The 20168-nt window shown below is 53.4% G+C and overlaps 2 protein-coding genes across 5 annotated transcripts in view; both read left to right on the top strand.

Annotated features, from left to right (window-relative positions):
* Positions 1-6956, top strand: part of FAM83F (family with sequence similarity 83 member F) — a 33321-nt gene extending 26365 nt beyond the window's left edge. Inside the window, exon 5 of the mRNA XM_044228211.1 lies at positions 5649-6956. Coding sequence (XP_044084146.1) covers positions 5649-5710 — 62 coding nt within the window. The 3' untranslated portion in view covers positions 5711-6956. The remainder of the gene's footprint in view (positions 1-5648) is intronic.
* A 12225-nt stretch (positions 6957-19181) lies between these two features.
* Positions 19182-20168, top strand: part of TNRC6B (trinucleotide repeat containing adaptor 6B) — a 256123-nt gene continuing 255136 nt past the window's right edge. For 3 of the 4 annotated variants that reach the window (XM_044229097.1, XM_044229095.1, XM_044229099.1), the window contains exon 1: positions 19182-19497. In XM_044229097.1, the coding sequence (XP_044085032.1) occupies positions 19427-19497 (71 nt within the window). In that variant the 5' untranslated portion in view covers positions 19182-19426. Of the gene's footprint in view, positions 19795-20168 lie in introns of all 4 variants that reach the window. The other variant, XM_044229096.1, reaches the window with a different exon arrangement.

The following is a 20168-nucleotide window of genomic DNA, read 5'->3' as shown; positions in this document are numbered from 1 at the left end:
GAGTGGAAGGGGTCTCCGTGCAGGGATTTCTCTCGTGTCTGTGAGGCTCGGCCCTGGGGCGACCGGCCTCCTCCGGCAAGGCAGGTGCTGCTGGGGTATCTGAGTGCTTCCAGATCTCCATTGACCCCCACAGCCCTAGCTTTGACCTGATAATGGCTCGATAGCAAGGGTCACAACCACCTTCCCCTGCGCTGACTGCCCAGCCGGCCCCGGAACCTGGCGCGCTCCGCCTGTGCTTGTCCAGGTTACGACAGGCCTGGGAGTCTCTGAATCTGGGACACAGGGGTGCCAGGGCCGTACCTCCATTGGGCCGGGAAGCGTCTCTTGGGCACCTCCATGTGCCAGGCCCTGCACGAGATGCTTTCTCTCTCTTTTTCCTCACGACCACCACTGAGGTGGCTGGTAGGAGCTCAGAGAGGTGCACTCGATGGTCTCAGGACACAGGAAGTGGTGGTGGTGGGGGTCAGGACTCAAACCCAGGCCCAAGCCCATGACCTCTCAGGGAGGGGTGGTGGCCCCCAGTCGCGTTCCCACAGGGATCCCTGCCCCCCCCCACCCCCGGCACCTGGTGCTCTGCCACCTTAGCCCTCTTGCTGGGAGGAAGGGTTGCCATGGTGAACACCTGGCAGGGCAGGGCGAGGGAGGAGCGGGCCGACCACAAAAAGGGCCATTTCCCAAGTCCTGACTGTGAAGGAAGTGAGAGCTCTCGCTCCCTTCAGCCCCTCACCCTGAAGTGTTTCCATAGAAACGAAAGGCCCATTATCTTGTCCCTTCCTGCCACCTTGCCGAAGTCTCTCAGCAGCCAGTTCACCGCCCCTGCCTCCGCCCTCTGCATGTCTTTGGAGCCAGCCAAGCACGTGGGGCTGCGCCCCAGGGACACTCCTCTCCCGAGTGCCCGATGCCCCAGCACGTAAAGTCAGGAAGGCCCCGGGAGACCCAGCGGGATCACCCTATTCCTTCCCCATCCTTTAGAAGAAACACAGAGTGGCCTTAGGGCTGGGCCTCCCGTTCCCCAGGGCCTCATAGTCAGGCTGCTAATGAGCCCTTTCCTCTCCTGCCGCTTGCTTCCCTCCGAGGGAAGGGACAAGAAGCAGGACCCCTCTCCCCACAAGCCCTTCTCTCGGCCTCCAGCTTCCCAAATGTATGACAGCAGCTGGGCTGTCCTGGTGTCTCATCTCAGGCAGAAGCTAAGTCACCACGACTCTGTGTGACAGACAGAGGGTCACATTCCTGACTTCATAGGGCCCCCAAGGTTGGAACTAGCAGTTCCAGTACTCTTGGAACTGTCATCCGGGAGGAAATCACTTTAACTACTAGCTTAGGGCCCTCATCTAGGGAAAGGATCCTTTTCCTACAGTGAACATTCAGAACATCATCAGAACAGGCATCATGTGGGACCTCACCCCCCAGCACTTTGCTCCCCATACCCTGGACCCATCCTTCCTGCTCCCCAAGGCTGTTTCCTGTTCGAGAAGAGGAGGAGCTGAGCTAGGGAGGGTTTCTGAGGTCCTTTTGAGCTCCTGATTCTGACTCTGTCCTCTCTCTCCCTGCCTCCCTCTTGTCAAGGGAGAGCCTGGGCTGATGGATAGGGTGGGTGGAAGAGAAAAATAGAAAAGCTAAGTGCTGGCAGCCTGTGAAATTGCTCGATAAGAAGTATATAGTTGTCAAGCAGCATGCAAATGTTTGCAGGTCCAAGTGTGGCCCTTGGGAGGACCTTCGGAAATCCCTTCCTTTAGGTCTGGGGATGGGGAGTGGGTGTCTTGTCAGGGTTGGTGGGGAGGTGGGGGTGGACCCTGGTGGTTTGAAGGCTCACTGCACCCTCTACTGGTGGAAGCTGAGCTCCTTTCCCTTCTGGTTTTTCTCTCAACTGGGACCTTGTATCTGCGGTGGGTGCACTTACAGACTTCCCAAGCCTGACACCTGTGTCCATCCAGGAGTTTAGACGGTCCTCTGGGACAGAGATCCCAATCTCAGGAATTGGCATTCACTGGAATTTAAGCCTTGTTAAAACTCAGTGAGGAGTCTGTACCGTTGGGCTGGGCTCAGGAATCTGCCTTTTAAACAAGTGTGCCGAGTGTTTCCCATGTACGGGGTCCCAGAGCTGTGGATTATGATGACTCTCGGATAAGGGCCTGCCCTCATGGGGCTGCCAGGCTGAGGGAAGGAAGTTGCAGATGATGTCCCGCAGCCCCTCCCCGTCCCCCCAGGAAGATCACTGGGAAACGGCCAACACTCTTGACCATGGTCAAGGGAAGGAAGAAAAGCGCAGACATTCCCTGACCAGGTGCCATGTGGACCCACGCTAGTTGCTGTCACACAGAACTCACGACCACCCTGCTGGATGACATCGTTCACAGATAGGTGCAGCGAAGCAAGATTCTGTGTCCAGGGAAATAGGGCAGCATGGTCTCTTGCATCCCAGGACCCGCACAAAGCACTGTGGTTATCTCTAGAACGTAGGGTTAGTGCTACTTTTCTACATCTTTGAAGACTGTTTGGAAGGTCTAGAGGCTTCTCACCAATGGACTCTCCCCCTGATATCCCATTAGTGGAGAGGAAGAAGAAAGTGGCCATTAACACTCCAGAGTACCTCTGGGTCATGACCTACCAAGGTCCTCTGGGCCCATACTTTTCTTCCCAGAGTTCTCGGAGGTGACTACAGTGACATTGCATTTCCAGAACTTTCCTGGGTTCCCTGATTCATGCATGGGGGAGCCATCTTAACTGACAATGTGGTCTGGCTCTTAGTGCTGTGGCCACTGGGCTCCTGGTTTGGGACTTTAGGCTCACCTGTGTCATCCCTGGGGGCTGGATTTCTCAAATCTCTCTTGGTAATCTGGGCCCCTGTCTGGGACGGAAGGTTGGGGAAGTACTCCTGGGGTTCAGAGCTCTCTAGGGGACCTGTGGGCCACCAGTTCCAGGATAAGTCTACTCAAGAGCTGTCTTGTCAAGACAGAGTTTCGGACTTCAGTGTCGCTCCTGCGGGTCACGGGTCGTGCCCCAGCTCGTGTTTGGAGTCTGACTTGGTAAAGCCAAGCACTATTACCAGTCAGGGTCCCGAGCGCACGGCAAGGTGAGAGGAGTCGTGTGAGCATCCTTTGAGGGAACCGATCCCACCCAGTTCTAGAAAAGAGGATGGCGTCCTTATTCTCACCGGCATACGTCATGATCCCTCTGTCCTTCCAGTTTCCCTTGGGCCTCGCCAGGGCTTTCCTCACCATCCAGGTGAGTGAGGGCGTGTATGTTGCCCAGTTGAGACCTATGGCTGCTGCCGCTGTTGTGAGGATTGGTACGAACCTGTGAGTGGCTTACCACTGCCTGGGCACCCATTTCACTCAAGAAATATCTGTGCACTGTTTGCCCTGTGCCAGGCACTGTTCTAAGTTCCTGGTACTACAGCACACAAAACAAGCAAAGCCCCTGCTCTTACAGAGTGAATACCAGGCTGGAACAGAAGGGCAGGGCGGGCAATGACCCTTTGATAAAGGGTGATCAGGAAGGCCTGTCTGATGAAGGGACAAAGGGCCATTTGAACAGCAACTTGAGTGAAGGGAGCGAGAACACTGTGTAGACATCCAGAGGAAGAATCCTCCAGAAAAGGGTAATATGAAGTCCTGAAACCCCTGGGACTGTAGAGCCCATGGTCCAAGTCTGGCATCCCGATCGGCATCCTTGCCCTGATGCCCCAGGCACCTCCACGGGCGACCTCCCCCACGATGCAGGGTCTCACTTCAGCGTTAGTTCCCTTTGACGTTTGGCCTTTCCTCAGATCTTCCCTGGGCTGCCCATACTTTGTAAAAAAAAAAAAAAAGAAGAAGAAGAAGAAGAAGAGAGAAGAGAAAAGAAAAGCCATTTTTATGTATTCTTCCCTGTTAACCTGAGCAGGTCTGATTCTCCTCAGTCCTGCCAAACACCTACACACGCTAGACTCGCAGCCAGCGCGCACGGAGGGAATGATGGCACACAAAGAATTTGTCCTCAAACCATCTCTCCGTCGGAGGCACGGAGATGAATCCTGAGTCCAGTCTCCGCAGGCTTTCCTGGCCGGATGGAACGAGTGGGAGGCGCAACCTGGCAACCCTGTGGGCTCTCACCCCTGCCTCCCCCAACTTCCCCGGACAGGGGGACAGAGCCCAGGGGGACAGAGCCGGGGCGCAGTGCAGGCCCAGGATGCAGGCCCACTCTGCCCACCCTGGAGCCACACTCCTTCCCCTGCCTTGGGTTACAGAAATTGATCTGCTTCCCTGCCTCCAGAATGCTGCCGCCTCCGGGGAGGAACGCCACATCTGCTCAGGAGGCCAAGCAAATAAAAGAAGCCACTAAGGAGAGACATTGGGGGTGGCTGTGTCTGTGGTAGTTGTGAAGGGACTGTGGGACAGCACAGTCCCCAGCAGAACTGCATCAGAGGCAGCCCGCTCCCCACCCCCACCCTCCCCCCAAGTCAACCCAGGTTCCTTGACCCTTGGAGCTCTCGGGGGAGGGGGTGGCACAGCCATCCACCTCTCTCCTACTTTATCTAAGCCTCACAAGCATCAAACTTGGCCTCCAGGGAGGCCTAGCTGGGCTCGTGGTCCGAGTGAGTTCAGTTTGCCCAGACAGGGTGGTGGCGAGCAGAGCTTGAGGGGGGTGGGGAGGCCTCCACTGGAGCCTGTTCAGTGTCTCCCTTACTGGTGGTCCAGGAGAGGAGGCAGCGGCCGCATTAATTAAACTCGCAGCTGGAGTGATGTGGGAAAGGGTGTGGGCACCAGGGAGGTGACCCTTGAGAGGGGCTGGCAGGAAGGAGCTCAGCAGCTGGCACCTGGGAGAAGGGCAGCCTGTGCCCAGGAGGACGGAGGCCCAGCAGCCTGACACCTGGCTGGCCAGAAATGTCAGTGTCTACCTCTCAGCTCCCCCCGCCCCCTTCCCTCTGGAGCTCCCTGCGCAGAAATCCAGCCGAGGAAGCCGCCACTTGGGGCTAAAAGGATGGAAATGGATGAAAGGGGCCTGGGGAGATGGGAAGGTGCTCCTCTGGCCTGGAGAGCAGCTTTCTCTCCCCCACCTTTCCCCTCCGTGAAGCATGCTCCCTCCCTCCTCTGTCTTATAACCAACCCCCTAAGCATGTCCTCCTGACCCAGGTGATCCCTTCCCGGGGTCCCTGTTGGCGGGGAAGGAGCCGAGGCTGGTGCTGGTGTTGACAGGATTGGGGAGCCGGTGGGCCCGCTGCCCTCAGCTGTGTGGCAGGGCTGGTGACATCGTCTCACGGTGTGTCCACTGCCCTGGGGATTAGCTGAGAGAAGGTCTGTTGTGCTTGGTAAGCGGTGAGGGCAGCTGCACAGAGTCTGGCTACTGGGAAGCCACCTCTTGGAAAGACTTTTTCAGTCATTGATCATAGTTGTAGATTGGGGTTCTGGATCCTTCCCTGCTGATGCTGTTGAGGTCAGGAGGCAGCAGATCCCTTGGTACCCCAAACAGTGACTGTCTTACAAAGAGAACGAGACAGGGAGAACATTTCCTCTTGCTTTCCTGGGGGCCCTACTGACCCCAGATCAGCAGCTCGCGGGGGAGACCGTGAGCCCAGCCCCTAAATCTGAGGTGTGGGCAGAACACGGGAGAGGAGGGGGAGGCGAGTCCGCCGAGCACTTCACTTACGTCTTCCTTGCCTGTGTCAGTTGTCTCTGCAGGTAAAACGAGTGCCAGTCCCGCCAAGGCCAGAAATTGCGTGATTTCCTGAGCTGTGGGCCAGCGGTGGGGAGGACTTATGGGTGTCCCCGGCCCTGCCCTGTGGAGAATTCAGGTCAAGCCCTGCACCAGTTTGCACTCTGGACCCTCACTTGCTTCCTGCCCAGCAGCCTCCATCCTGGCCTCAGGGACCCTTGATTCTAGACGTGAGAGTCTGCAGCATCTCAAGACGACCGCACGCCCCCTGCAAGACTGTCGCTGGCCAGGCAGGGGACACTCCTTGTTTACATGAAGCGGAAGCTTGACTCGTGTCTGCTCTCCTTTACGCCAGACGCCCTCCCTCCACTGGGCCAGCCTTGCCCTGCAGGTGCCCAGATGGGGTGAGCCCATGTCTTTATGCCTAAGGTGATGGGGTCTCCAGGGCAGCCCCAGCTGCCTGACTTCTCCTTCCCTGGGCTTCCTGGTGCTCCTGATCCCCCAACAGGTTTGGTGGGATATAAAGGAAGAGAACAAATGGGACTCTGGGCCAGGGAGCCAGTCTTGACCTAGGCTCGGCACTCAAGGTAGGAGGTGCAGCGAGGACAGCTTAGGGCCCCGGCTGCTACGGCCTTCCTGGCCTGGTTTCTGCAGGCTCCTGTACAAGACCTGGAGTGAAATGAGGGCCAAGCCTCCCCTCAGCCAGGGGCAGAATCTGACCCTGCCGTGCTGAGAGCCGTCAGTCACACTGAGGTCTCCTTCCCCTCCCTCCCACCATCTCAGCACACTCCACGCCAGTGGTCCGGACCTCCTTGGCTGTCACCACTGCAAACACATATGGGGCTGCTTCTTGTGCTTTTGCCTGAGGCTGCTCCCTCCCTTTAATAAAGTGCCTTGGTTGGCAGCCCAGGACGGGGAGAGAGAGCTTGGCCGAGGGCAGGAGGGCGGGAGGTTCGAGTGGTATGGGAGATTAAGCCCTGCAGACAAGGGCCTTTGTCCTTTCCCACCTCCCTCCCCACTTCCTCCCAAGATGGCCATCAGGCCCCTTCACCAGCTGGGACTTTTGTGCCTTCTCTAGTTACATTTCAGCCGAAAACCAGCCTTTGCCTCCTGACAAAAGTCAGGCTGTATCTCGGAGCCTTTGCCTCCCCAAAGAGGCCTGGCCTAATGGCCACAACGCCAGCCCAGGGAGAGCAGCCTAAAGTCCCCCCCCCACCCCTCCCTACTTGTGTGACCAGAGGGGTCAAAGGAGAGATTGCTTCCCTTTTTTTTTTTTTTTTAATTTTTTATTAACATATAATGTATTATTTGTTTCAGGGGTACAGGTCTGTGATCCATCAGCCCTACACACTTCACAGCACTCGCCATAACACATACCCTCCCCAATGTCCATCACCCAGCCACCCCATCCTTTCCTACCCCCAGCAGCCCTCAGTTTGTTTCCTGAGATTAAGAGTTGAGGAGAAATTTCTTGAGTGGACAACAAAAATTGCCAGACTGCAGGTTCTGCAAGCCTACAGCTGTGGGATCACAGCCACCAGGGAGCCGAGGGGCCCCATGGCCCAGTGGAAGCAACACCAGGCGGCCTCTTCCAGCCTCTTCTGAACCAAACTGTGTCTTTCCTTCTGCAAAACCCTGGGGCACCTGCAGCACCTGGAGGAGGGGCCTATGTGTGGAGTTGGGGGAGGTCACTGGGGCCACAGAAGTGAACCAGGAGGTGGGATGGTGTGGTGGGGTTGTGGGGGAAGAACCTGGCCTCTGGCAGTGGGGGAGGAAAGGAAGTGGGCTCCCCCACTTCCCAGGGGCTCCTCTCTCCATCCTGAGGCTAGCTTCAAGGGTGGGGGGCTGGGGAGGGCAGGGGGCCCTGACCCACCTCCTTGAGCTTTTCTGAGGATTAAATATTTCCTGGGAAGTGCTGACATTGTGGCATATGCTTGTCCTGGAGGGCAAGGAAAGGGAAGTTAAAAACCACGCGGTGGAGGGTGTCCCCTCTGCTCAGGGCCGTCACCTTGACAGTATGAGACACAATTGGGCAAATGGCAGTCAGGGAAAAAGATCACCCTTGGTGGAGAGAGTGGACCTCTCTGGGGACAAGGGAGGAGGCCTTAGGGAAGGGACCAGCTCCTAAGAGTTCTCCCCAAAGGCTTCTTCTGCCCTCCCTCCCAGAGAAGCTGGCCTGCTGTATCCCCTTCCCCTCTTCTGACCCAGAGCAGGGCCAGTTCCTCCCCAGCGCTAACATGTGGGAGGGTCCAGATTAGAAGCACCAAGTCACTGAAGCCTGGCACCAGGCCTGCCTTTCTGCCTGTTTCCCCAGGTGCCAAGACGGGGTGTTCCCACTTTGTTCTTAGAAACAAGGGGGCGGGAGACCACGAGGAAGCAATGCTGCATAGTGGGAGGAGCTCTGCCTCCCCTCTGGCCTGTCTCCCCATGCCCTTTAGAGGTTTGGACGAGATGGCGCCTGACCTCTCCCGCCCTGAGAGGCCAGGGACAGAACAGTAGCGCAAAGATTGCTAAGGATCTTGAAGCCCTAAGCTTCAAGCCTCTGCCCAAGCTCCAGACCACTCTGCTCTGCCTCTGGGTTTCGCAGTCTTGACTACATCTGTCCTCTGTTCCAGCATTTGCACACACACCGCGAAGCATTCTCTCTCTCATCAGATCTCAAGGGTACATCTGGCATCCTCAGATGGATGGCAGGTTCAAGGGTGTATCGTGCCCTTGGTCCCCATACGGCAGCTTCCACAGGGCTGGTAACGTCAGAGGGGCTCCCAGAGGAGCACGCAGGAAACGGCCCTCCCGACACCACCAGCAGCACCACCAAGTAGCCCTCTCTGGGTCTAGCTTCTGTAGGCTGAGTGCCAACAACTTGCACAGCTCCTTGGTGAGCAGAGGAAGCTGAGGGCTGAGACCATGGGGCGGCTGCCACCTGGATCTTGCCCCACTCCAACGGAAAGTCCAGGACTCCTGCATGGGACTGGGGCCTTCCCTTGATTTGGCAAAACTTCCCAGTCTCTTGCGTCTTCCATCGTCAGGGTATATGGTGATTCCTATCCCTGATCATTCAAGGGTGCTTTCCATGCGGCCTCTGCTAACGCCACTACCCTCTACCGTCAGAGAATTTAATAGAATGGATAGGCAAAAAGAAAAAGAAAGAAAAAAAAAAAGATGGCCCTTGAGATAGGGAGGACACAGGACAGAGGTGAAATGGGCCTTTTCTGTTTTTACTGTGATGATTTTCTCTAATTTATTGAGCACCTACTATGTGCCAGTGACCATGACAGATGCTTTAGTCACCTGCAGTTTTCAAACTAAGAAAAGCTCAGGAAAGAGCCCTTTGCAGTGTTAAAAAAGCTTTCCTGGACCCACTGGGGATTGAGTCTCATGAAGTTGTGTGACAAGCAGCTGAGGTCTTACTGTGCCCATTTCTCAGATGAGGTACGTGGCTCTCCCAAGGTCCCACACTGCGTAAAATGCAGGTCTGAGCCCTGCTCCTCTGCCACAGGGCTTCTCGCCTTCCATGCTGGTGGTGAGACGTGGGAGCCACAGATTGTTGGAGGAGATGCCGTCCCACACATTGCAGGATGTTTAGCAGTGCCCCGGCTTCCACCCACTTGATGCCAGCAACACCTCTCCCAACGAGACAACCAAAAATACCTCCAGATGTTGTCAAGTGTCCCCAGGGGATGAAGTCCCCACAGCCCAGCCGCTAGCTGCAGCCTCAAAGCCCCAGGCTGCTTCTCTAAGGCGCGCTCATGTGCACGCCCCTGGGAAACCTTTCTCTCCAACAGAACGCTTTGGCCCCAGAGAGGTGGCTGATTTGCCAACGATTTTGCTTTCTGTGACTGACATAATAGCATCTTCTGTCTTGTTCTAGTTACCTTGCTCAGCTCTTCACCGCCTTGTGCTCCCCGGAACAGGTGTGTTTATGTGCACACATCTGCCTTACTCCACAGAGAACCCTGTTACGTTTCCTCCCAATCTGTTCGCCTTCCTTTAGTTCGAGTTGAGCCCTACATGGAAAGCGCCCTTGGACAGACCTGTGTGTGCCCAACACCGTCCTCACCCCCAAAAGGCAGCTGGGGCTGAGAGCAAAGAAACTTCCACGGTCATCACATCAGGCCGGGTGGGAACCGCTGGCTGGGGCATCACGAATCAACATCGGCAAAGCCCCCCAGCAGCAGGTGAGCCCCGCCGGGCACCCTGGCTACAGTTCATCATCTGGCTGCACGCCACAGTCGCTCCCCACCCACCCTGGAGGGCCCGGCGGCTATCACTCTAATCGTAGGCCCTGTCGCTCCTGTGGCTGAAGGTCTGGTGCAGAACAGGCACCCGGGGCTTAGCAGGATGAGCCAGACCAAGGTTGAGAGGCTGGGTGCCTTCGAGAAGGCTGGGAGGCAGCAGGTGCACATGGGAGTGAAGACTGAGAGGTACCCATTCTATCTCTGGGGTTCCCATCCAGAGGGTGGTAGGTACCCATTCTGCCCATCATCTCTATGGGTCACTGGGTATCTACTTAGTGCCTGTTTGCTGAGTGATTGAAAACTCGACAGCCTCCTGATACAGAGAGCAAGCCAGGCTGGTCAATGCGGGTGGTGTCAGAGGCTCCAGAATTGATCGTGACCCTTTCAATCTTGTTCCCGACTTCTGAGACCGTACTTAGAGGCCAAACAGGACTCTGCTCTTTGCTACTTAATTTCCTAAGAACTGAGTTATCCCAAGTCCTTCCTGACCAAATCCTTTCCTCGGGGAGGTCTTCTCCTTTCAGCGTGTGTCCCTAGGGGCCAGTGTCCCTCTCCCAGTGGCTCCAGACTGGGTGGGCCCAGGCCTCCAAGCCTCTCTGGCTGCTCCGGGATGACTTTGCCTGCTTCCTTTCAAACTGCTAACACAAGAATGGGGTGAGGAGGTGAGGGCCTTGATGTGAGAAAATAGTCTGTGTCCCGCCCCCCAACAAGTCACAGGAAGGTCTAGAATGTAGTTATCTGGGCCCTTCTGGAGTGGTGCCCATGGCCTCTCGGAGTGACAGCCAGCTGGAGACCCGTTTTCATCCAGTAAAGTGGCTAGAAGTTAGGCATTGTCTGCAGCCATGACATAGCAACCCCAGGAACAGGACTCCACGTCATAGGAGACCGGCTAGGACCTGTCGCAGCGACAGCATAAGCAGTTTGGAGGAGAGCAGGAGGGGAAACCATGAACAGGCCGTCTGCCCACCATGGCCATGACCCTCTGGGCACAAGCAAGGGAGAAGCACACACCGTCCGCTGCTAAGATCCCAGAACCATGTCTGGTGACTCTTCTTTCCTAAGCGTAGCTTGGACTCTACGACTCATCTCTTTCCAGAAAGTCTTGGAAGTTGGCTGATTGGACCAGGAAAGGCACTTCACTGCAGGATTTGGAAGGCTTTATTCATTTGTTCCTTCCACGCATATTTGCTGTGAGCTCGGGCCGAGGCTGAATGGTGAGCAAGGAAGGCCCGGGGTGGGGCTCATGTCTTTAGGGTGGTCTGGGGCAGGCCTTTTGCTTTGACCTTAGCTGAGGCACATGGGGACCAGAGGATAGTCGTCAGGATGGGCAGTGTGGGACTGGAGTCCCCACTTGGCCACATACCAGCAAAATGACCCAGCAAGTTGCCTCCCACCTAGAACTTCGGTTTCCTCATGTGTAAAATGGGGATAATTTGGTGCCACTTTCCAGAGGCTGTGAGGACTCAAGCGCTCAGCAGAGTGGCTAACGTCTGGGGTAGCTTAGTTACCCGCCCATGCTTCCGTTGGTGTGTTAGAGCGAGGGCTTTGTCACTTCTCTCTTGGGGCGTTCTCTCCTGGACTCTCCCTACTCCCTCCCTGTATACACACTTGCCACTTTCAGTGAGGAGTGGGCATGTGGAGGTAAATGCCCGTCCACCTGAAAAAAGTTCCAAGAGCCAGGTTTTGAAAGAAGGATGCAGAAAACCTGCCAGGGAGGCCATCTGAGGGCCGCTTTGCCTGGCAGGGCCCCATGTGCTCCGGTCAAACCCCCCTCACCTCAGCTCTGTGAGCTGGTTGGTTCCAGGCATGGAACAGGGCCACAGTCTCATCTGGTTGTGAAAATGTCCCACAACTTTTCTTCATGGATAGTTTTGGATAAAATAGACAATTTTAGTTTGTTTGGAAAACACTTCATATATAAAACACAACACTTCATATATAAAATACAATAATAAAATACAAATTAAACCCAAACAAACAAACAAACAAACAAAACAAAACAAAAAAACGCAGCACATCCAGAAAAGGCTGCTTATGTGTAGCAAGCCACTTGACTTTCCATTCAGGTAGGCTCCAGACCCTCCCTAACTTTCTTCTAGACATTTTTTTAAAAGATTTTATTTATTTGAGGGAGAAAAAGAGAGTGAGAGAGCGGCATGGGTGGGGGGAGGAGGAGGGGGAAGTCAAAGGGAGAGGGACAAGCAGACTCCCTGCTGAGGAGAGAGCCCCAAGTGAGTCTTGATCCCAGGACCCCAGGATCATGACCTGAACGGAAGGCAGATGCTTAACCCACCGAGCCACCCAGGCGCCCCTCTTCTAGCTTTCATGCTCCGTTGCTCTCCACAGCTACCCCCAGGCTGGCTCCTTCCTAAGCAAGGCCCAGGCGCCCAGTGCCGCCCGTACTCCTGGCTGCGGGTCCTTCGGGGAGCATGCTGACACCGTGGTGAGATGCTGACACCTTGTGGCCAGTCGGTGTTGGAAAAGCGCGTTGCTTTTCCTCCTCCAGCTAAGAGTAACACAGCAGAGGCCAAGGGTGGGTGAACTCTTTCTGTAAATGGCCAGAGGGCAAATGTTCTAGGCCTTGTGGACCCACGGTATCTGCTGCAGCAGTAACACAGAAGCACCCATAGACGCTATGTAAATGAGTGGGCGTAGCTATATGCCAATGAGACTTTCTGGATTTCATATAACTTTCATGTATCATGAAATATTATTCTTTTAATTTTCTCAACCATTTAAAAAACACAAAAATCATTCTTAGCCTGTGGGCTATGCAACACAGGCTGGGGCTGGATAGGGCTGGCAAGCCCTTGTTTGCCACGGTCTGGCCCCACACACTTGCCTCCCGTGCTCCCAATCCCAACTCCCCACTGTCACACCTGGGATCTTTACTTTGTCATTATTCCGTCAAGAGGAACCAACCGGATTGCTGCTCTAACCAGACTGCTACAGCTAAGCCTTCTTTTGTACAGAAATCCTGGAGTTGTTGGTTTTCACTGTAAGTATCCATCAGGGACCCAGCCCTGTGTGAGAGCCATGAAAGAGCCTGGAGTTTTTACCAATGTATATTTAAGACTTACTTTTATTAATTCATTTGTTCAGACAAACTTACTGAACACTTTGTGTGACCTAGGCAATGTAATAAAACAGACCTGGCCTCTGCCCTCGAGGTGTTCATAACCTTGTTGAGAAGATGGACACAGGGAGGCAAGCATTATGATGGGGTGGTACGGGGGTGCGGAAGCCCAGAGGAGGCACTTAACCCACAGGTGGAGGTCAAGGAGAGCTTCCTGGAGGAGGAGGTGATCTCTAAGCCAATATCTGAGGAGTGAATGGGGGAGGGAAGAATGAGGCAAGGCATTCCAGGGAAAGGTCCAGAGCCTAAAAAGGATTCTTTTAAGAGAAATGGGGCGCCTGGGTGGCTCAGTGGGTTGAGCCGCTGCCTTCAGCTCGGGTCATGATCTCAGAGTCCTGGGATTGAGTCCTGCATCGGGCTCTCTGCTCAGCAGGGAGCCTGCTTCCTCCTCTCTCTCTCTCTCTCTCTCTCTCTGCCTGCCTCTCTGCCTACTTGTGATCTCTCTCTGTCAAATAAATAAATAAAATCTTTAAAAAAAAAAGAGAGAGAGAATTATAAGCATCAGAGATGTAGTGAAGATTCAGATATAGTATTTGCCCTCAAGGCCTCCCAGTCTGGTGGGTGAAACAGGCTACTATAAGCTGGTATTATGTTGTGGAGAGAGATTTAAAGAAGTTTTCTCTCTAGACTTGTAGAATTGGTTATCAGTGAGCCTCAAGACAGTAAGCAGTGGACAAGTGGGTGCACAGGATACTGAGAGGCTCTGAGGGAGTAGAGATGTGGGCCTGACTTCTCTGGTCCAGAAGCCCCTGGGAGGAGAGGGGGCTCAAATTGAGCTGTGAAGGAAGTGTAGACCTCGGTGCAGAAGGAAGGACGGATGTGTGGAGGGATGTTTGAACCCCTTAACAGCAACAGGTATTTTTCTCGGTTCCACCAATTAAAAATGTGACCTTAGACGGTTATTTATCCTCTATTTGCCTTAGTTTCCTCATCTGATTCTACCTTTTAAGGTTGTTATGAGGACTGAATAAGCTAATACATATAAAATCCTGAGAACAGTGCCTGGCGCTGGGCTGGCTTCATGGGCAGGCAGCCTCCGCCGTCCCACAGGGCCCCACACTGAGAAGGTGAAGGGTCCCACTTCAGGTTTAATGCTCTGCTGTTGCCTTCTTGAAATTCTTAATGACTTTGGAACAAGGAGCCCCGTGCTTTCATTTTGCATGGCCACAAATTATATAGCTGGTCCTGCCTGGGCATGGTATGTGCTGAAAAACTTCAGGTTTCATTTTAGAGTCTAGAAGAGTAAATCTGATTCAATATATTCATTTTAGAAGGGAAGAGATGGCCACTCGGTGCACGTGACTTGCACAAGGTGAACAGCAGGTGGGCTGCCTAATGAAGCCTGGAGCCGGGGAGTTGACAATCGCAGTCTTCCGGGTGAAGGCAGGACAATGACCCAACTCCCCGCCCCCACCCCATGCCCCCAGAAGGCAACATAAGGAGAGAAGAGCAGACAGACTCCTTTGAAAGAGCTCAGAGAAAGAGGTGGTATGAAAAAGAGCATGAACAGTTGTAGAGGTAGGAGGGAAGCTGGCTATTTTGGGAAGCCAAGAGAAGATTCTCAGAGTAAAACGTAGTGATGAAGCCATGGAAACAAGAACTGAGACAGGCTCTTGGATCTTGGCCACAAGAGGTCATAGATGAGCTTGGAGAAATGAGTGTCAGAAGAGTGTGCAGACCAGGTTTAAAGGAGGGGCACCGGTGGAGATGGCCTCAGGTCAGTATTTAAAAGGCTGAGAAAAAGCACAGGGAGAAAGGGCACGAAGAAAGGAGGTTGCTTTGAAGGGGGTGGAAGGAGAGCCAGTTCCCAACTGGGATGCAGAGGAAGGACCACTGGAGGCAGTAAGTTAGCCAAGAAGAGGCACACCTCTTTCTCTGTGTTTGTAGGAGAAACGAGCATGGAGTTGAGCTACTGACGGCTATGAGGGCAACGGCTCCTCTGGAAGCCTGTTGTCTCCCCAGCTGCACGGTGGCATTCTCAAAGTAGATGTCTGGGGCAATGCAGCAGTGAAGAAGAGAGCTTACTCATTGGAGTCGGAATGTCCGGGTTCAGCTGCGAGGTTATTATCTGCGAGGACCTGGAGCAAATTCGTCAGCCCTCAGTGCCTCGGTTTCCCTATCTGGAAAATGGGGATAACCAAGGTTGTGCAGATTAGCTGCTGCGATCTGGGTAAAGCCCTCAATGTAGTGTCTGATAGACAGCAAGCAAGTGTTCATGAAAGGGTAGCTATTATTAATAGCCACTCTGGTTCCCTTGTGAGCCTCCTGTGGGTCTAGCATTGGCCAACAAACAGGAGGAGCCCAGGGTTCGCTGCTTCATAGGAAGTTTCTCTGGAAGTGTGGTCATAAGAATAGAAATGATCTAGAAGTAGCATAGTGTCTTTCACAAGGGCTTTGTTCTACAATAAATGCTACCAGACATATAATAAATGCTTCTAAGCACGTCCTCTATAATCAGCACCCTTTAGAAAGTTCCCCTCCCCTACTGCTCTTGGCCTTGGCTCTGGCCATACCCACTGCCCCAGTAAGCAGTATCAGCTGTCAGCAGGCTTCTCGTCTTTTGGATTAGGTTCCTTCACAGGGATCTTCCCATGGTTATACGAATGGAGAATTGGAGAACGCTTTACAAACACTTCCAATGTCTCATAGCAATGAGAGGCCAGTGTGAAGGGTGGACGGAGTTCTTCTGTGCCACAGAAATCAGAGTTGGAGCAGATCCAGCGGGCTATGTCACCCTGAGCTTGTGGGTCATTGCAGAATTGTTCACAGAAATTCCCGCTGCATTGGATTTTGTCCAGACCAATGCAATGTGTTCAGGGATCACAGAGCAATCTCTCAAGGGAAGAAAGGAAGGCCTGTTGCTTGGAATGGCTTAGAGCATTTTTGGTAGCCATCCAAAGCAGCTATCACTCATCAAATCTGCCTTCCCTTCCAGCAAAAAGCCAACTGTATAGAACCCTACATATAGAGCTCTAAGAATAGTAAGGCACTCCAAGAACATACTGCACTTGGCCTAAATACAACTGTGCAGGGCTTGACGAGTTGTTTTTTTTTACTCTCAAAGCTGGGTGAGTTGGAACAAACAAACAAAAAATATTTTCCCCAAGTAGTGTGCAGAGAAGAAATGAGAAAGACAGCATAGGAGAGCATCCTGGCATGTTATTCTCTGACCTGGGCTGCCTTTTCAGGGCATGGACTGACTCCACAACCACCAAAGCAAACCCATAAGCCCAAACCCAAAGGTAGTGGGCACAGCAGGCTCCCCACCCCCCTCAATTCATTGACTTTACACTAGCCTGAGCAAGCCCCAAACTCCTATAACAGGTGGTAATTTGTTATTTCCAGCAACAGGAATTTGAAACCATCAGCCTCCACAATAAACATTTGATTTATTGGCCTCCTTGCCATAAGTATAGAAAGTGAGAACAGGTTTCACCCAAAGCTGCAGTTCTGAGCAAGGAGAGCTCCCAGAGTGCACACGTTAAGCCACACCCCACTATTTGTGGGAAGAAAAAAATCTACATGTGGGTCTATCCGTGAGAAGTCTGGGTTAGATACTCACCTTGATAGGAGTTGGTGCTAGTAAGGATTTGAGAGAGCTTTTATTCTCCACTTTAAAGCTTTCTGTACTGTCTGAAATCTTTACTTAGTGTTACTTTTATCGTTGGAAGAACAGCAATCTTATTTGGAAATTATTTTCCTGTTCTCTGGTGGGCAAACGCGACAGGGGTTGCAGCTTCCTGCTTTCTCCAGGGGAGGGAAAGTACAATGAGGCAGAGCAGATGGATAGCTGAAGGCCCTCACGAACAAGATTATAGGAAGAACTGGGGCGCCTGGGTGGCTCAGTGGGTTGAGGCTGTGCCTTCAGCTCAGGTCATGATCTGAGGGTCCTGGGATTGAGCCCTGCATCAGGCTCTCTGCTCAGCAGGAAGCCTGCTTCCTCCTCTCTCTCTCTCTCCGCCTGCCTCTCTGCCTACTTGTGATCTCTGTCTGCCAAATAAATAATTAAAATATTTTAAAAATATATTTTAAAAAAAGATTATAGGAAGAACTAGCTTTGGCCATTCCTGGATAGTCCCCTCTTGCTCCCTGCACACAGAGAGAAAACATTGCAGGTCACCATACATCATCAGTCCCTTGGTCAGCTAACCACATTTCATCCTTTAGGTCTCCTTGTAGATGTCACTTCTTCTGGGAATCCATCCCTGTCCTGCAAAGCTTGAGTCCTATGTTCCTCCCGTGTCCTTCCAAACCACCTGCACTGTAATGATTTTTATCTTTTGGCCACCCCCGCTAGACTTGAAGGTTCCCTGAAGGCAGAGGTGTTTTATTCAACTGTATAGCCCTTCTACCTTAGGAAAGTGCTGACAGACTCAATAAACATTTATTGAATAATTATTTGTTTGGGGACCTTTTATAATCAGAACAATTTAAGGGATACAAAGATGAAAAAGAAACCATTTGTTTTCAAGGAACTTACAACTAATTGGGGGCAGACAGATGTGTTTGACAATTAACTGTAAAACCAAGCACTGGTTTATGGGTGAAAAGAGTTACAAAAAACCAAAATGAAGATAAGAAAGGTTTTGAACTCTGAACATTTCTCATTCATTGTGTCTTCTGATTCAGAATCCCCATATTGGAATGCTAGGATGGGGTATGTGCATGTTCTTTTAAGGATTCAGGTTCTTAGGACCTTTATTAGAATTTGACTCATGATCTTTCTTCTGTCCTGCTGTGGCAGTTGCCAGGAATTACCTGCCACTTAATCTTAATTGATGTTTGTGAAATGCCTTGTCTTCCTCTGCTGAAAATCTGTTAAGTGTTGAGCATTACAGTATTACAGTGGTTGTTTTATTACTAAAGCAGTGCCAACGAGGTTACACAACAGCTTGGATCAGGAAGTGAAACAAGGGCGGTGATCCCACTGAAGCTACAGGGGATGGGGATTTGGGATGGTAAAATGTTAATTACCCAAGACGGAATGCAGGCTGGAGTCCAGAGCTGTGCTCCTGGAGATCATTTCAGTCCCAGAGGCTGGGCCTGGCTCTTTGGCAGTGGGTCCTAAGCATCCTGCCCTCCCCTGGCTGGAATGTTGGATTCACTTCCCTGAAAGCTGCCACAGAGAAAGAATCTAATGGCAAGGAGCCAGGAGCACACGTCTCGCACAGCATCAGGGGCCACTCTGGAAGCTTCCCAGGAGCTGAAGGGCTGTTCCATTTGTATGTAATAAATTATTTATTTCTAAAGCAATTTACTCTTTATCTCTCTTTAGACTCTCTTTCTGAGGTCTCTCTCCAAAGAGTGAGCTGGAGATAGATGAGTGAGGGTTGAGGAGGTAGGCTTGGCACACAAGGATGGTAGAAATGTTCATTTATAAAGCTGAGAAAATAAACACAGAAGTAGATGGGCTTCTGGTCAGGAAACACCAAGATGGTTTACTTTGGGGTGGAGAGGAACGGGTGCCGTAGAGGAGAATGCGGTGGCGGCAATGACAACCTCTCCACAGCTTTAGTCTCCCACAATGTCACCTACAGAAACTGATGGGGGGGGGGGAATACATTCGGAATAAACACATTTTGAAGATGCTGCGTTGGCTGTCAGGTAAGATTCCGAAGGAAGAGGCACCAATTAAAACAGCAAAGGCTCTGGAGTCAGATGGTCCTAGGACCAACGCCGGGTTCACCAATTACGTTCTATCTGGGTGACCTTGGGAAGGTGTCCTACATCTCTTCAGAGCCTTCGTTTCTATCTGTAAAATTCAGAGAATGTAAAACTCACAGATTTAGTCAGAAAATCCCTGTAAGAACCCCAGAACAGTAGGTGGCACAAAGCAGGCACAAAATAAACGACAGTCATTATTATCGTCAACTACGGCCCAAACGACCCGAGCCATCCAAACTCTCAGCAAACAATTAATCGTAGCACGGAGAATCCGATCTGACGGACGCGCCTATTTACCCAATAAGGTACCAGGAAAGAACTCTGTGGAGTCAAACCAATAGCACTAGTCCTTGTTGTTGGACGGGTTTTCTGACTGCCCCACCAATAGCTTGAAGATTTGACTAGAGAGTGACATTCTGACAGTCCAATGACGCACAGCCAGCCCACACTCAGCACTTCGAAGGGGATAAATCAAGGAGCCGGCGCGTATAGATTCCGTTATTAGGCAATACTGGATGGAGAGAGGAGCTCAGGGGAAACAGCGCGAGGGCGAGGCACCAATGAGCTAAAAAAAGAAAAAAGAGGATGGTTGCGCCAAGTGAGCTCGGCCGCCATCATGCTCTAGTTTCCCCTTCGCCTCTCCGCGTCCGCGACCAAGGAAGCGGCCTCTGGGATGCTGAGGGGGTGTGTCCCCGAATGATTGGCGCAGGCAGCTCAGCCAATCCTAGCTCGTCAAACGGGAAGCACTTGACCAATGAGGGGCGACGGCAGCGGCGAGGAATTGGAGGGGCGGAACCGCAGCTTGATGGGCACAAAAGTCAGCCAGTGAGAGCCGGAAGCATCCTCCCTACGGCCAATGGAGTGGGGCTCTGGGCGGGCTCCCGAGTGTTTGTGTTGTGGTTTTGGGGGAGGGAGGCGGAGGGGAAAGTTTGTTTATTTTGTTTTTAGTTTCTGGGGTCCCCGTGTTTCTGGGAGGTGAAGCGGGAGGGAGTGACCCCCCGCGCCCCTTCAGTCCCCCTACTACGTCGCCTCCATTGCTTGCGGAGAAGCGGGGACCGCGCGCATCGCAGCGCATCGCCTCACAGCGGAACGCCGCGCACTGGGAGCCGGCGCGGCTCGGCGGTGAGTGAGGACAGACGGCCACTGCCGCCCTTCCCCTCCCCCGCGCACCGCCCAGTCAGAGCTGGGCTGCCGGGTGGGCGAGGACAGCCGCGGGAGCGCGCGGCGCGGGCCGGCCTGTCAAGCTGAGGCGCAGCGTGTGCGTGTCCTCGCGAGTGAGCGCGCGCGGCGGGGACAGGGCCTGGGGGGGGGGGCGGGAGCGCGCGCGGGCCCCGGCGGGGGCGGCGGCGTTGAGCTCGCGCTCCGTGGGGGCGGGCATGTGGTGGGTTTGACCCCGGGGCTGGGAGGGACGCGGGCCACGTCCCGCGCGCAGAGAAGGGGCGCTCGGAATGGCAGGGCCGGGGCAGGCGGGCGGGCGCGCGCGGCTCCGGGCGTCA

The sequence above is a fragment of the Neovison vison genome, chromosome 12 (assembly GCF_020171115.1).
Source record: "Neovison vison isolate M4711 chromosome 12, ASM_NN_V1, whole genome shotgun sequence".
Taxonomy (NCBI): domain Eukaryota; kingdom Metazoa; phylum Chordata; class Mammalia; order Carnivora; family Mustelidae; genus Neogale; species Neogale vison.
This window is presented reverse-complemented; position numbering and strand designations above follow the sequence as displayed.